This window comes from Chiloscyllium plagiosum, chromosome 5, assembly GCF_004010195.1.
Source record: "Chiloscyllium plagiosum isolate BGI_BamShark_2017 chromosome 5, ASM401019v2, whole genome shotgun sequence".
In the NCBI taxonomy this organism is placed as follows: Eukaryota; Metazoa; Chordata; class Chondrichthyes; order Orectolobiformes; family Hemiscylliidae; genus Chiloscyllium; species Chiloscyllium plagiosum.
The window spans coordinates 2541671-2559523 of record NC_057714.1 but is presented as its reverse complement, the minus strand read 5'-3'; the positions used below and the strand labels follow the sequence as shown (position 1 = coordinate 2559523).

Sequence of the window (17853 nt, the reverse complement as noted above, 5' to 3'; positions counted from 1 at the left end):
TTCAGCTAGCTACAACAGATCTTTGTTCATTTAATAGATTTACTTTTTGCTTGCATGGATCTCTTGTGGCTTCTTAAATCCTAGTTTGTATTATATTGTTTGTTTTTTCATTTTGATGATAGGGGAAGGCCTTTCTGCCTCCCGCCTTTCACTCCGTGCTGGTCTGTCTTCTTCAAGCCTTTCGTTAAGAGGAGGTTCTCTTTTCTCTGTTCCATTTGGCTCCTTTCTGCCTGGCTCCAAGGGTGGATCATTAGCAGGTTCAAGGTGTGCAAGTCCTGTTCCCACCCCTCAAAACACGCCACCCTCCACTCCAAAACTGGAGCATCGCTGTCAGGGTCAAAGTCAGTTGCTGGTGTCTTGTGTCGGTGAGGATATTCCTGATGTAATAGTTCATCCCCCTGATGAAGAATTTGAGGTGCAAGAAGGACAGGTGAAAGCACACGAAGAATGTGATGACCGTAAAGCAGGCAAATATCACATGGTTGTGATAATTTTGTGCATGTGGAGCACTAGTAGTGGAGCATAGCTATGCCACACAGCATGCATTAGTAATGGTCTGAAAGCAGTTTATTGCAGTCAACTGATTCCACAGCAAAATAAATTTGAAATACTTTTGCACATGGTTTCATTAGTACTCAAGCGTCACTTCAGTGCCTTTTGCATGCAGCAGGTGCACCATTTCTCAAATGGTAACTGAATCATGTATATTATGTGCCATTTAATTGCTCTCAGGTTTACAAGTTTAATCTAACATTGAAATGAAGTGTGCGCATGCAGTGTTTTATTAAGCTGAGATATGGGCAATATGTAAATTTTATTTTTCGATATATCACATCATTGTTTTATTCAAACTAATTACCCAAAAATTAATGTTTTGCTACATTAAGCACCTAGCGGTTGAATATTTTTGGCCATGTAGCTGAAAAGACTGGTCCCTCTAATTTGTGATGTTACGTTTGGTAGAAATGTGCTCACACTAGTTTAAAAGGTATGTATGTGTAAGGTGCATTAATGTTTCTGATATAGAGAATGTATATTGCTTGCTGTACTTTTTTTTCCACTCTGCTTGTTAATAATTGTGTGCCTTTGGGTACTGGCCTTCTCTTCAAATTTACCTTTATTTCACATTTCCTTTAAAAACAAAACTTTTTCCTTACAAATTACTCTCCCTTCTTTAACCTGTCTTAAGTTATTGAATATGTCTCCTTCCAAATTTGTGCCTGTATTTTCCAGATTATCATGAGTCTTTCCATCTAGGTTTCCACTCCTGCCACTACATTGAAATAACTACTTTAAGTTACAAATGACAATCTCTGTAACTTGACTATGGTAATTGATTCTTCTTTGTCCTTTTTCTTAAAGGAAAATACATTTACCATGAGATCTGGATGTTGCTGATTAGGCCAGTGTTTATTGCACAACTGTAATATTCCTTAAAGCTGCATTTTGGACCCATTGCAGTACGTGAGATGTGGGCATACCCAATGGGGTATGAGAAACCCCATTGTTCTAGGACTTTGCTCCTGGTGATATAATTTCATGTCATAGTGATTTTATGGCTTGGTTGGGCATTTGCAGGATATAGTGTCCTCCTGTATCTGTACCCTCTAGGCAGTATGGTTCACGGGCTTGGAAGGTTCTGTTGAAGGAGCATGCGCTTTGTAGATGGTGTATGCTACAGCCACTCGGTAGTTAAAGTGGTGGATGGTATTTAAATCTGCTGTTTTTGTCCTGGATGGTATTGAACTTATTAAATATGATGTGGAGGTGCTGATGTTGGACTAGAATGGACAAAGTTATAGTCCAACAGGTTTATTTGAAACCACAAGAATGACTGGGGGCTGTGAAAGCTTGCGATTTCAAGAAAACCTGTTAGATTATAATCTGGACTCAGGCAATTTTTGGCTTCTTGTATATGGTTGGAGCTATGTCCATCCAGGCAAATGGAGAATATAAAATCGCAGAACATTTAAGGCACAGAAATAAGTCAATCTATACAAAGATTGAAATATCCCTTGACTATTGCATTACCACTATTATTTCTTGATTTTTGTATGTTGTCCTACAGTGTAATTTTCTCATGAATGATTTGGGCCAAATGGCCTGGAAAATAAAGAAACTAGTTAAGCACTTAGCAACATAATTGTTACTTTTAGTGTAATAGACCAAATCTCAATTCTGTCATTCTTTAACTATGAAGCAACAGCTTCCCATTGCATGCAGCATCCAATGGCAGTGACTAAAATTCTTTTAAATTGAGGCTTCTGATGGTGATCAGGTGTCCAGAAATGGTATTTTCACCTGGATTGAAAACTGACAAGTGGATAGGTTGCTGTTGAACCTCATTATGTGAATAGAATATTCCCTCATTTCCTGACTTTCGTTTCTCATAATCCTCCCAGAAATGTACAAATAAGCAATTAACTTTTTTTTGTACTTTAGCTTGAACCTTGGTTTGATTCATATATGGCCTTATATCTCAGCTTACTGTGAACTCTTGTCCAAATGTTTAAATTTATCAATGAGACACAACTGGGAAAAAAAGTCTGGAATGGCTTATACATTTTGAGATAATACAATACATTTGCAACAAGCACCAAACTATCTTTGTTGATTTATTATAAAGTGAACATGCCATTAATCACTTTTTAACAAACGCTTACATTCTACAGATTGCTGCAACACATTTCTAACAAATGGTCTGGTTTGTGTCAAGTTCAAATATATGTATGTATCTTTTAACTAAGCTTTGCTAAATGTTTTTCTTCATGCATCTTCATATAACAGGACTTTTAGCGTCCCCCCAATCTGCACCAGGTATCTTGGAGACCAAGAGCATTGAAAAAACAATGGGTAATAGCGCTAGTAGAGAAAACAGCACAGTGGACTTCAGCAAGGTATTATTTTAGACATTGTGCAAAAAAAATTCTCCAGAAGTACTGAAAAATGTTGTCATGGTGTTAAATATTAACCATTTCTGTAATATTCCATGAAGCTACTTTTAATCAGAGTTTAATCTCAAAGATAGTCCATTTACTTATGCGCTGTATTTCAGTTCCCTGTTTCATATTCATGCTGTAGCCATATGGTGAGTTATTAGTAGGGTAAAACCCTCTGTATCATTAATTCTGCTTGAATAGCATCCTTGGACACTTTGACTGGAAAGTTTGAAAGACCTTGCACATATTAGATTTTGGTAAGGGACTTTGAAAGTCATTTGACTCATTGTAGGTGACCGGATCTGCCATGGGTTGCATCATGTTTTGTGTCTAATGTCTTTCTTGAGTAAAAGTTAACATTAATTAGTTTCCACTGGACCCATTCAGAATTAAAGGAATTTTTGAAGACTGTAACCAATGAAACTGCTATCTCTGTAGATACTGCATTTAAAGCCTTAGGTGCAGGCTATGTGGTCCTGCAGACTTAAGTTTTCAGTCTGATAGTTTTCTGAGCACCTTTTCCTTGGTGATAGTGTTTTTTTTTTAGTTCCTCCCTCCTATTCGCCACTTGATTCCAGTATGTTTCAAAAGTATTTTTTGTCTTCTACAGAAAACCATGGAGACTCAGTCATTGAATTTATTCAAGAGACAGTTCGATTAAATTTTTGAGTCTAGGGTTATGGGCAGACAAACAAATGGAGTTGGGGTCATAGCCAGATCAGCAGTGATCTTATGTTTTTTAACAAAAAAACCTTGTGTTCCCATTGCTTCTTTGACCAGCCATCTTTTAAATCTTTGCCCTTTTAGATCTTGCAGTTTTTGCTGTCTACTGTCCATGCCCCTTATGAGTTTTTTTTCCAAGAACATCCCAATTTCATCTGATATTTACATAACTGAAGTTCTTCATCCTTTGAATTATTCTTGTGAATCTTTTTTGCACCTCTCTAACCCCCCTCAAGTGCGATGGTCGGAACTCTGGTTGACCTCAACCAATGTTCTGTTTAAGCTCTGATGTTACTTCCTTGATTTTATACATTACGCACTTAGTAAAAACTAGCATGCTGTATACTTTAAATGTTCTTTCAACCTATTCTACTGTCTTTGGTAATTATATCCAGGTCTCTCAAGATACCTTTTGAGAACTGTACACTTTGTATTGTGTCTCAGAATTCCCCTTAGCAAAGTGAACCCCCCCCCCCCCCCCCCCCCCCGTCACTTCTGTCAAATTTCACCTGCCCATTTCACCAATTGGTCTATGTCCTTTTTCGTTTATTCTGTCATCCTTGAAGTTCATGATGCTTCTGAGTTTCATATCTTCAGCAAATTTTCAAATTGTCCCCTGACATATGCAATTAATATCTATCAGAAAGAACAAGAATTCCAACAATTTTCCTGTCACACAACTCATTTTTCTAACTAAAATCTGAAAGAACTGTGGATGCTGTAAATCAGAAACAAAAACAGAAGTTGCTGGAAAAACCCAACAGGCCTCACGGCATCTGCAAAGAGAAATCAAAGTTAACATTTCAGGTCTGATGAGGAAGGGTCACCAGACCTGAAATGTTAACTTTGATTTATCTTCAAGAATGCTGCCAGACCTGCTGAGCTTTTCCAGCAACTTCTGTTTTCTTAATATATTAACTGTCTGTATTTGTAAAGACTCCCAGTATGGATAATTGAGGAATGTAATTGAATATGCTATGCAACATCTAATGTAAAAACTGGTACACACTGTAAAAATAATATACTTCATCACAGAATAAATGAAAATTTTCCTCAGTTTTATTTTTGCTTGCTAAGTACAATCTATTAATTGAACTGAGAATCTCAGCAAGGTCATTCATCCATTTAATTGACCTTTTTTTTTCCCTGCAGGAACCCAAAATTATTCTAATTATTATACAGCAACACAATAAAATTGTATATTGCAATTTATAAAACACCACTAAAACAGAGTTTCATCTGATATGCTGCTGGTGGCATCATGGAATACATGGCTTGTAACTGCCTTTCTAGCTTTGACTCCACCTATAGCACATTTGTATGTATGACCAAGTAATGCACAGTTGAAATTTTGGGAAATTAAGTGGGTCAGAGGACACAGTAGTTGAAAGGAATTTACCCATTTCTAAATTAAATAAAATTTGGGTAGATTTGTTTTAATGGTAGGTTAGGTTAAAAATAATTATGGTATTTCACAATTCTTTAATATTAATTTTTGGATCATGCAACTCATATAATGTAGTAGGATTTGGATAGAGTCGAAATTTTGAAGTGTTTTTATTTGATCATCTTTTAAGAGATTTGACAGTTGGGGGTGGGTGGGGGGGGGGGGGTGGTGTGCAATTAGATTTTTACCTTTTCAAGTTTTAACATTTTTTTTGTATCTAACCAAATACTTTTTGTAATTAATTTCTTTTCAAAAAATGCATTGGGATAAAGTCAAAGGCTTTATTTCATTATTTGAATAGAGTTGATGATGTAAATAAATTTAAACGCATTCACAAGTCCACACCTCCCCTCCGAAGAGAAACACACCCAAACCCATTCCCCTGCCCTATATTTATCCCTGACTAATGGGCAATTTAGCATGACCAATTCACCTGACCTACAGGTGACCTACACATCTTTGTGATTGTGGGAGGAAACTGGAGCACCCGGAGGAAACCCACACAGACAGGCAGGAATTGAACCTAGAACCCTGGTACTGTGAGGCAGCAGTGCTAACCACTGAGCCACCGTACTGCCCTGGGACTCGTGGTATAAATCAGATATTTGTTACTTTGGATCATATGAAGAATAAAAATTAATAATTGTGCTTACAAACAAAAATGTATTGTTCATTGTGATTAAAATTATTTATAGAAATAACATCTTTGTTAGTATGTATTACAGTATTTCCAGAGTTAACTTAAAATTTCAAGTTTGATTTCAGAAATGTTTTCTTAGCTGTAATTAGGTCATGGATATTGCTTGCTTTTTGTAAATTATTTGGTTTGCAATTTGAAGCAGGTATATTTGTGCCTGCATCTCTATTATGACTTTTTTTCTTGTTTTCCCCTTTTTTTGCTTTTCCTTTATTGACCTTTTTTAAAAATGTGCCTTCCTTGACTCCTGGTTGGACTGGAGTCTGAGTCCTGGCACTGTAATTGTGTCACGCTTGGTATGAGACTCAGGAGGTCAACAGTAAGTTTTTAGTTCTTTAGCTTCTGATGTACTGTCGTGTACATTGTTTTGGTTTGTGTGTCTGTGCTTTTACTGATATTGGCCAGTGTTGAATCTTCAGTTATGTGTGGTGATGGTTATCTATCAGCATGAATATATATGCAGCAACTGTTAGTTTAGCTGTGCTGAATTAATGTGAATTTTAGTTAATAAATGAATTTGTAGTAGTTAACAATAGATATTTGTTGACTCAAATATTGGCAATTAAATATAATGTAATGCTAAGATCTTGAATCCTAATTCCCCACTATATAAAATTGAACCTTTAAACTGGATTAAAACAAATGCTACTTAAAATATTATCAGTTTAAATTTTAAAAAGATTTTAACTTCTAAATAATATATTTGAGACTGGAGTCCCAAAGATGCCCAGTGTTTGGATCAGGCTCTAAATTTGCATGTTTCCTGATTTTACACTTGATTGAAACTAAACCAGTGCTTTGCAATCTATGCTGCATATCGATGTAATGAAAAATCATTTCCAGAAGGTGAGGGTTTAGTATGTCTGAATTGCTATGTGCACAACAAAAGCATCCAAATTGAAATTAATTTAGGTTAGGCTTGTTGTGCGTCATTTCATGTTCAAGTGTTAGGTAACTTTTTTTTTAAAAGATAATATTGAACTGCTTAAAATGTCCCATCCCAATCATGTCATTTGTAGGTGGACATGAATTTCATGAAAAAGATTCCACCTGGTGCTGAGGCTTCCAATGTCTTGGTGGGAGAAGTGAACTTCCTTGAGAGACCCATCATCGCCTTTATTCGTCTGTCGCCTGCTATTCTTCTTACAGGACTTACAGAAGTTCCAATTCCAACCAGGTGAAACTGACATGAAAGATTATCATTTATTTTATCATAAATATACATAACTTTGATTTAATCATCGTTAAATTGCTCCTTGACAATAAGAAAGCATTTTCACCTTTGCAGATCCATCGACAACACCTTGCTTCAATGCTTACATGATTAAAGATTTTTTCCAAAGTTTTTCAATTACTATGTATTTGTTTTTCTGTTTTAATTGTACTTTTGTAGTGCTTTGCAAAGTGTGCTGGTGTAAAATATATATTGAAGGTTTTGTTCTCCCAAGTAATAGTCAGTCTGGGAGATGCAGCATTGGTCTTATCAATCCCAAAAAAGTGCATCTTGCACTAATACCACAATTTCAGACATGCATGTGCAGACAATAATTGTTAACTACAATAATAGTGTAATATGCTAAGTAGCTTTTAGTTGCAAGGAGAAACTAGTAATTTGATAACATTTGAATGATACCTGGCAAACAAATGTTTTACTTTCTAATATACATTTTTCTACCCTCTTAGGTTTTTGTTTCTTATGTTGGGGCCATCTGGTAAAGCACAGCAATACCATGAAATTGGTAGATCAATAGCTACCCTAATGACAGATGAGGCAAGTTGGAATTTTTGAAGGTGGTGTCTGCTAGAATTATACTGGAACTTTGCTCAGAGCTCTAATTGATCCCAATTCAACTATTGGGAAGATCAGATCTCCTGAGATGACTGCTTTTTATTTAAAAGAAAGTCAATTATAATGGTAAATAAACTACTTTTAGAGTTACTGGATGTCTCTGGTTCAGGAGCCTGGTGAAGTCTGCTGAATCACTCCAGTGATTACAATTTTAAGTTAATAATCAGTATGACTTGAAAACTAGTGTTAATGTGAAAATGTATAAATATGCGCATGCATGTTTTTATTAAGGTTTTCCACGATGTTGCTTATAAAGCAAAAGATCGAACAGACCTGCTGGCAGGAATAGATGAATTTTTAGATCAAGTTACTGTTCTTCCACCAGGAGAGTGGGATCCTTCAATCCGAATTGAACCACCAAAAAATGTTCCTTCACAGGTGAGAATCATCTTTTGAAGCCTAATAAAATTCAACTTTCTTCTTTTATGTTATAATACTTTTGGACTCTTCACCCCAAAATGGACTTAAAGTTACTTTTCAGCAAGTTCGTAACTATAACACTCAGATGTTAAAACTTGAGTCACGCTTTCCTTTTGTCTTATAATTTGCTTGTGAGTTAATGTACAAAATTCTTGGGCACTCACTTCCTGCATTTGAATGCAGCCTTGTAAAATGTCAAACAAAAATGCATTCAAAATAAGAGTAGAAAATGTTTTAAGAACTCAACAGGCCAGTCAATATGTCTTTCAAGAAGAAAGGCTTGTTATTCTATCTTAGATGTATATCCTCCTTCAGATTGCTGACAAATATGCTATTTCTAGTAAAATTTGCTATTCCAAAAACATACTAGTTGAAATCTTAGTGCTGAATGGGCACAATTTGCTAAAATGGATTTGCTGGCCACAGAGTACCTGTGCTTCAGTGTAAATTTTTAACCAGCACTTTTGTTTCTGATACCAATTCAGTGACTCTGCATGGAAAGATATTTGGTGAGTATGGGATTGGGTTAACTGTGAACTGCATACCATGTTTTTCTTTACCTTCATACATGCATTACTTACCTGACCGTATTTTATTGCCCATCTCCAGTTGCTCACTGGGCAGTTAAGAGTCAACTGGATTGCTGTGGATCTGGAGTCTGTGTAGGCCAGACAAATGAAAGATGGCAGGTTTCCTTCTCTAGAGGACATTAGTGAACCAGATGGGATTTTCAGGACAACTAATGATGGTTTTGCGGTCTATCATCATTAGACTCTTAATTCTAGATTATCATTGATTTTGAAATTTCATCATCTGCCATGAAATAGTGGGATTTGAACCCAGGTCTTCAGAGCATTACCGGTCACTGCATTAATACGCTTCAACTCCCCCCTCCTAGTCCACCGAGGACATGCAGGTGCTTGGCCACCTCCATCGCCAAACTCGAACCACTCAATACCTGTAGAAGAATGCCTAGTCTTCCATCTTGGGAGCCTGCAACCACACGGAATTATTGTGAACTTCACCAGTTTCCTCCTTCCACCCCCCCCCCCCCCCCAAAAATCCCTAGGCCTCCAACTCGGCATTGCCCTCCTTCTTAGATTACATTCCCTACAGTGTGGAAACAGGCCCTTCGGTCCAACAAGTCCACACTGACCCTCCGAAGATTAACCCACCCGTGCCATTTCCCTCTGGCTAATGCACCGATCACTATGGGCAATTTAGCATGGCTAATTCACCTGACCTGCACATTTTTGGACCTGTGGGAGGAAACCGGAGCACCCGGAGGAAACCCACGCAGACACGGAGAATATGCAAACTCCACACAGTCACCCAAGGCTGGAATCAAACCTAGAACCTTGGTGCTGTGAGGCAGCAGTGCTAACCACTGAGCCACCATGCCGCCCATTATCTGTCCATTGTCTTTCCCATCTATCCACTCCACCTTCCTCTCTGATCTATTACCTTCCCCCCCCACCCTCATCTACCCATTGCATTCTCAGTTACCCCCAACCCCCTCCCATTTATCTCTGCCGACCCACAAGCCTCATTCTTTTGGAAGGGCTTATGCCCAAAACATCAATTCTCCTGCTCCTTGGATGTTGTCTTTTCCAGCTCCACACTCGTGACTCACTGCATTAATAGTCTAGTCATAATACCTCCAGGCCACCACCTAATGTGTAGGTAGCAAACTTAATATTGTATATTAAAGTGGATGTGTTGTTTTGGGATGTTTTGTTGTGTTGTCTGTCTTTTTCCCATCTAAAGTGGTACATCAGAGTTAGTTTACAGTTAGTAACTTGTAAGAAAATGAATTACATTTAGGTTTGTCCCGATGTAGCATATAGCAGTTTAAAGAGTGATCTGAACAGCTAATCTCTCCATGAGAAATACTTTCCTGTATTAGCTCCTTGTGCAGGCTTTGGAGTTGCATTGACTCCTTTTTTTTTCCCAGGCAATTTCTACACCTCTTGTATGCCTTACAATCTGACTATTCAAGCTAATTGCTTTTTACCAAAAGGCTGTCTTTAAATTTCTTCTTCTAATTGCAAGCTAAGGTAAATCTTCTAGATGCATTTCCCTCATGATATTCAAGTTGGACTGCTTGCTTCTGTCAGCAAACACTTCATTCAATAGAAGAACATTCTAAGCCAAGGCTCTGCCCTGAATCATTATCCCTACGGCAAACTGGTGTGCCTTGGAATTATTTGAGCAGAAATGCCACCAAACTTGGTTTACTTCAACACAATCATATTTTGCAAACTATATGAATAGTTCATACTGTTAATAACTTTCTTCCCAAAATTGCTAGCTTTTGTGCCTTGACAATTGGGCAATCCTTTATTTAGTGTTTACATTTCCAACTGTGACATAAAGCCAAACAATGTTTATCTTCAAACTTTAATTATCTGCAAGCTAGAGTTGCTTATCACTTTCTCAATTCATTCCCCCACTCTTTATCAAGTTATGCTCTAAATCATATGAATATTGAACTCTCCCCATCTTCACATCATTCCCTTATCAGGTGCAGTTAAAAGATGAACTTGTGATGAATTCTGACTTGAATGCTAGTATATTGTACTTAATCCAGAAAACTACTTAAATTTATCTTTGTAACTGAATCATGGACTATGAATTATCAGATCAGAATATATTCTGTGAATCTTTGGATAGCCAGAGACCTGGGTTCAATTCCTGCCTCAGGCGACTGACTGTGGAGTTTGCACGTTCTCCCCATGTCTGCGTGGGTTTCCTCCGGATGCTCCGGTTTCCTCCCACAATCCAAAAAAAATGTGCAGGTTAGGTGAATTGGCCATGCTAAATTGCCCGTAGTGTTAGGTGACGGGGTAAATGTAGGGGAATGGGTCTGGGTGGGTTGTGCTTCGGCGGGTCGGTGTGGACTTGTTGGGCCGAAGGGCCTGTTTCCACACTGTAAGTAATCTAATCTAATCATAAAGCTTATTTGTAAAATAATCTTTTCTTCCCTCTATCTGCTATGTAAAGGAAAAACGGAAGTGCCCCCCTCCCCTTCCAAATGGTCCACCAATTTCCAGTGGAACCACAAATCATGAAGAGCATCACACTGGGCCAGAACTTGAACGCACTGGAAGGTTTGTTTTCCATTTGAAGATATTTTTTTCCTTTTTGAAGTTAGCATAATTGTACGACATTGACTGGAGTACTCACTTACTCTGATTTGTTCATTTATTTCATCTGGACACTCAAAAGCAAAGATAAAGTTGCCATGGTCTCAGAGGACCATTATATTGTTGCTGTCTCATTAGACAGATTTCTGGTGGTGGTTTAACCTGAGGATCACAAACCTTGGTGAAGGGAAAGGTTGAGAAGGAGAGTCGTTCTTGGTCACACCAGCCAGTACAGGAACTGAATGATACTCTGCCAACAGGTGACCCTCTGGTTAAATCATCACCAATCGCCTCTCTTTCATGAGAGAGCAGCCTAATAGTCCTCTGGGATTATGGTAAGTGTATGAGTATTTTGCATGATGTTTTAGTTTTCAGCTTGTAACTTCATGGATAAATGCAAATATGAGCCTAGGTAGTTAGTATTTTGTGACTTGTGGCATTCAGTGTTACCCAAATGATATTTAACCTTTAGTACGATAAAAATGTAGCAGCACAAGGAAATTGAAAAATAAATGCATTGTGGAACATTTCTGGGGACATATGGAGGAAGATTTTTTTTTAACATGGGAAGCAATTTCCTTCTTAAGGTATGTTTTTGTTAAAATGAGCAAGGCACGATTTCCAGAGGTGGCTTCTGAAGTTTGAGTTATTTTTCACATCATATTCATTAGGAGACTTTAACATCTACTGTTTGTACTCTATAATAATCAACTATCCTCAAATTCCATTAGCGCTGACAAGTTCCAGTCCCTCAAAAGCTGAATTATTGATCTGTATTTACTCCAACCCTTTCAATGAGATGTTGACAATCTTTATTTCCTTCATAGAATCATTACAGCGTAGAAGGAAATCATTCAGCTCCTAGACTCTGTCGGCGCCAATCTGCAAGTCTTAATACTCTGTCTTTTTCTCCCCCATAGCCTTTTCTCTTCAAACTATCTTCCTTTTGAAAACCATGATCATATCTACCTCTAACATGCACTCTAAGGCATTCCAGATCCTACTCACATTACATTGCAACAAAAAAGGTTTTCATCATTATGTTGTAATTGCTTCTTTTGCAATAACAATTGGTGTTTAGTTCTTGACTTTTCTGCCAATAGAAACTTTTCCTTCCTTCCTAAATGAGCGACATGGGTTTTGACCAACTCTTAACATGACTCCTCGTATTTTCTCTAATGAGAACTGCAACAGCTTTCTGCAGCCTATCAACCTAACCCAAGTTTCTTATTACCTGCAATCCTTTTCTTGAATCTTCCCCACTCTCTCTGATAACCTCCTTCATACCCTTCCAAGAGTGTGATACTCAGGATTAGACAGAATAGTCCAATTGAGGCCAAATCAGTATTTTTATAATGCAAGAAAACTGCATGTTTAAGGTGTCTTAACTTCATTCCATATCATTTTTTCAACACGTACAACATAAAGCCATGTGTTTTTTTCCAAATGCATCAAATTTAAGTCCAGTTCCAAATATGCTTTTGGCAATGCCTTCAGTGACACAGTTCCTTAATTTGTCTCAAAACGTTACATCAATAAACAGTACAGTCGTTCTCAATCAACATTCTTGACATCCCTGTTTTCTTATTTCAAATTAAAATCCAAGTTGTTTCCAAGAAGTGAAAACATGAAATGCTCAACAAATGCTCAGCTTGGATGAGATGAGCAGTCCCAGACTGGAAATATGATCTAAACTAATCTCTCCCCACACATGCTGTCTAACCTGTTTAGTTTTTTAGTATTCCTTCATTCACTGCTATCTAGACCAGCATGTGTTGCCCATCCCTAATTGTCCCAGAGCCATTATAAACCATGTGTATTAAGTGGAGACACACTACTGTGAGAGAGGAAGTTCCAGGATTTTGTCCCAGTAAGAGTGATGGAATAGTGATTTGGTTCCAAGTTGGGGTAGTGCGTCCATATATCCCATATTTATGGTGTTCCCATATATCCACTGCCCTTGTCCTTCTAGCTGGTAGAGGTTGCAGTTTGAAAGGTGATAAAGAACCTGACTTTAAATGTAATGCATCTTGTATGCGGTTAACACTGTTTCAGTGGTGGAAGGAATTAGTGTCAATCAAACCAGCTCCTTTGTGCTGGATATTGTCAAGCTGCATGTGTATTGTTGAAACTCCACTCGTGCAGGCAAGTGGAGATTATTCAATCACACTCCTGATTTAGGCTTTGCAGGTAATGGACAGCTACTGGCAAGTTTGGAGGTGAGTTACTTGTCACAGAACTCTTAGTTTATGACCTGCTTTTGCAACCACAGAATTTGTATGGCTTGTGCAGTTTAATTTTGATTGCTACTGTGTTTCACCTCTGGTATTAACCTATGGACAGTGCAGACCAAGGGGTGGTGATGGTGCCTGAGATATTGTCTGAGAATTATGATTCCTTGAGTATGATGATATCAGGCTGTTAACTAGTCTTTGAGACTGCTGTCCCAGTTTGGGCACAAGCACCCCCAAGTTAGTACGGAAGACTTTGCAGAGTAGACAGGGGGGCTGCCTGCCATTGTTATTTCTGGGTGTTCTATGTGTCTATATTCCTTTTATCAGACTTTGTAACAGTCAGAAACAACTGAGCTAGCTAAGCCACTTCGGAGGGCAGTTAACAGTCAACCACATTACTGTATAAATGAAGCCAAACAAGGTGAGGATGACAGGGAGATTAATTAACCAGTTTTTTTTATGATAACTGACACCAGTCTAAGGGTCAGCATAAATAAGAATATAACACAGCTTTTATTAATTGAATTCAAATCTCCCCATATGCCGTGGTGGAAGTTTAGCCCATGTCTTCATGCATGTTGGCCTGTTTCTCTGGATTCTTAATCTACTGACAATACAACATTGCCTCCACCTCTTGCCAAAGTAAAGCAATGAATCTTTAAATATTTTGAACTTGTTTTATCTATGTTTTAAATATATTATCCACACATAAAACATACCCAGTCTCCATGGGTCTTCTCACTGGCTTTGTTCAACTCCTTGGGAATCTTTTTCTCTTATTCGCTGTGCTCCCTCCGACAAATGTATCAGGTTTATAGAACATAGAACATAGAAGAATACAGCGCAGTACAGGCCCTTTGGCCCTCGATGTTGCGCCGATCCAAGCCCACCTAACCTATACTAACCCACTATCCTCCATATACCTATCCAATGCCCGCCTAAATGCCCATAAAGAGGGAGAGTCCACCACTGCTACAGGCAGGGCATTCCATGAACTTACGACTCGCTGAGTGAAGAACCTACCCCGAATTTCAGTCCTATATCTACCCCCCCTTAATTTAAAGCTATGCCCCCTCGTAATAGCTGACTCCATACGTGGAAAAAGGTTCTCACGGTCAACCCTATCTAAACCCCTAATCATCTTGTACACCTCTATCAAGTCACCCCTAAACCTTCTTTTCTCCAATGAAAACAACCCCAAGTGCCTCAGCCTTTCCTAATACGATCTTTCTACCATACCAGGCAACATCCTGGTAAACCTCCTCTGCACCCGTTCCAGTGCCTCCACATCCTTCCTATAGTATGGCAACCAAAACTGCACACAATATTCCAGATGCGGCCGCACCAGAGTTTTATACAACTGCATCATGACCTCAGGACTCCGGAACTCAATTCCTCTACCGATAAAAGCCAGTACGCCATATGCCTTTCTCACCGCACTATTTACCTGGGTGGCAACTTTCAGAGATCTGTGTACATGGACACCAAGATCCCTCTGCTCATCCACACTACCAAGTATCCGACCATTAGCCCAGTACCCCATCTTTTTGTTATTCTTCCCAAAGTGAATCACCTCGCACTTAGCTACATTGTATTCCATCTGCCACCTTTCTGCCCAGCTCTGCAGCTTCTCTATATCCTGCTGTCACCTGCCACATCCTTCCTCACTGTCTACAACTCCTCCGAGTTTCGTATCATCCGCAAACTTGCTCACCCAATCTTCTAACCCCTCTTCCAGGTCATTTATAAAAATGACAAACAGCAATGGTCCCAAAACAGATCCTTGCGGAACACCGCTAGTGACGGCACTCCATGAAGAAACTTTGCCATCAACTACTACCCTCTGTCTTCTTCCATCCAGCTAATTCCTAATCCAAACCTCCAACTCACCCTCAATGCCATATCTCCGTATTTTCTGCAGTGGCCTACCATGGGGAACCTTATCAAACGCCTTACTAAAATCCATATATACCACATCTACCGCTTTCCCCTCATCAACCTCCTTCGTCACCTTTTCAAAGAATTCAATAAGGTTTGTGAGGCACGACTTGCCCTTCACAAAACCATGCTGACTATCCTTGATCACATTATTCCTATCTAGGTGTGCATAAATCCTATCCCTTACAATTCTCTCTAAGACTTTGCCCACAACAGAAGTGAGACTCACCGGCCTATAGTTACTAGGGCTATCCCTACTCCCCTTTTTGAACAAGGGAACCACATTTGCTATCCTCCAGTCTTCTGGGACTACTCCTGTAGACAAAGAGGACATAAAAATCAAGGCCAATGGCTCTGCAATCTCCTCCCTTGCTTCCCAGAGAATCCTAGGATAAATGCCATCAGGCCCAGGGGACTTATCTATTTTCACCTTTTCCAGGATTTCCAACACCTCTTCTCTACATACCTCAAAGCCATCCATTCTACTTATTTGTGCCTCAGTATTCTCATCGACAACAATGCCCTGTTCCTGAGTGAATACTGAAGAAAAGTATTCATTCATTGTCTCCCCAATCTCTTCCGCCTCCACACGCGACTTCCCACTACTATCCTTGACTGGACCTATTCCTACCCTAGTCATTCTTTTATTCCTAACATACCTATAGAAAGCCTTAGGGTTTTCCCTAATCCTACCGACTAAGGACCTTTCATGTCCCCTCCTTGCTGCTCTTAACTCTCTCTTCAGGAAAACTAATTTTCCAGCATTCAGTCATAATTTACTCCATGACGTCTATTTTATTTGCAATTGGTAATATCATATTCTAGGGATGCTGTTATTTTAGTTTCTCTTTTTTTATTAAACAAGTAAATGCTAATTCTATTGTTCGTCAAAACAGACAATTATGTGCCTGTAGGTTTCCCAGGAATGTTGGTGACAGTGATGCTATTGCAGAGTTTATGTAGGTTTTTTAAATGAGAGAGTTTTATTGATGCCAAAAGAGTCAGGTTTTTATGTGCCTAATTTAAAAGTTCGTTCATGATTATTTTGTGTGTTTTGTTTTTGCAATAATTATTCACCTGTAGAAGCTGCTAGCTGACATGCTTTTCCTTTTTGTTCTGAGTGTAGAGCAATAGAGAAATTTTATAGTTATTCATTTTTCTATTCTTAGCCATCTGTATTTATCATACTCAGTGGGGAAAATAAAATTTCAAAACCTCTGGCTTTTCTATATTTAAACAAAGAAAATAATTGGGTAAATTCAATTTCTTCAGATTTTATCATGCCTTCATGCTTTCTAAACTAAAAACCTTGGGGTTAATGTACAAAATTTTTTCAAAATAGTAAGTTAAGTTTAAAATATTTGGAATGTTTATTGCTATAAAAACTTTGTTCTTAAGTAGCTGTATGCCGTCTGAGCTTCTACAAAAAGTGCAGTGATTATTCCTCCGTTTGCACAGGGGACTAAAGGTATATTCAGCATCCTTCTTGCTGAAGGTGGTAACAAATTACATGTTTCCCATACCATATGAGAAACTGGCTGTATGTGTTACATTATTGTTTTTATATCAGCATTGACATTTGAGTTTTCTTATCTTTAACTCAAATTTTGGAATTTATTATTCAGAAGATGATTGTTGGGTATGATCAGATTTAAATATATAAAAAGAAGGAGAAGCCAAAGCGAGCGTAGGTCCCTTAGAGAATGAGGTTGGGGAAATAATAGGGAACCGGGAGCTGGTAGAAGAATTGTATAATACTGTACATCAGTCTTCACAGTGGAAGACATCAAAGGCATTCCAAAATTTCTAAATAATCAAAGGGTAAAAGGAGGAGAGGAAATGAATGCAATAACAATGACTAGAGAAAAAGTACTAGAGAAACTAGTGCGACTAAAGATAGGCCTCTGGATCTGATTGGATTTATGCTGGGATGTTAGAAGAAGTTATTACAGATATAGACACTTGTAGTAATCCCCCAGGAATCTTTAAATTCTGAAAAACTCAAAGGATTGGCAGCTTTTCAAGTAACTATAATTTAACTAAGCCAGCTAAGCTAACATTTGTTGGGAAAATGTTAGAGGTTATTACAAAGAATGTAATAGCTGAGAATTTATACATACTAAGGAGAGGCAACATGGCGTAAATGGAATATTTGTCTTTATTTCATAGCAGTATAAAAGTAGTGAGGTTTTGCTAAAAGGAGATAAAGAGGACTGTAGATGCTGGAAAGTCAGAGTTGAAGTGTGGTACTGGAAAAGGCGCAGCAGGTTAGGTAGCATCTGAGGAGCAAGAGAGTTGACATTTCGACCTGCTTGCCTTTTCCAGCGCTAGGTTTTGCTAAACCTATACAAGGGGCTAGTCAGACTGTAGCTGGAATACTGATGGCAGTTTTGGTCCCCTTATTTAAGGAAAAATATACTGTCCTTGGAGTCAGTCCAGAGGAAGTTCACTTGGCTAATA

General features: G+C 38.4%; 1 protein-coding gene across 10 annotated transcripts in view; it reads left to right on the top strand.

The window, feature by feature from the left end:
• Positions 1 to 17853, top strand: part of LOC122549662 (sodium bicarbonate cotransporter 3-like) — a 157912-nt gene that overhangs the window by 90687 nt on the left and 49372 nt on the right. For 4 of the 10 annotated variants that reach the window (XM_043689483.1, XM_043689481.1, XM_043689484.1 and 1 more), the window contains exons 7-12: positions 123 to 467; positions 2788 to 2897; positions 6826 to 6983; positions 7490 to 7577; positions 7887 to 8033; positions 11079 to 11185. In XM_043689483.1, the coding sequence (XP_043545418.1) occupies positions 123 to 467; positions 2788 to 2897; positions 6826 to 6983; positions 7490 to 7577; positions 7887 to 8033; positions 11079 to 11185 (955 nt within the window). Of the gene's footprint in view, positions 1 to 122; positions 468 to 2787; positions 2898 to 6068; positions 6126 to 6649; positions 6653 to 6825; positions 6984 to 7489; positions 7578 to 7886; positions 8034 to 11078; positions 11186 to 17853 lie in introns of all 10 variants that reach the window. The other 6 variants (XM_043689487.1, XM_043689488.1, XM_043689478.1 and 3 more) reach the window with 5 other exon arrangements.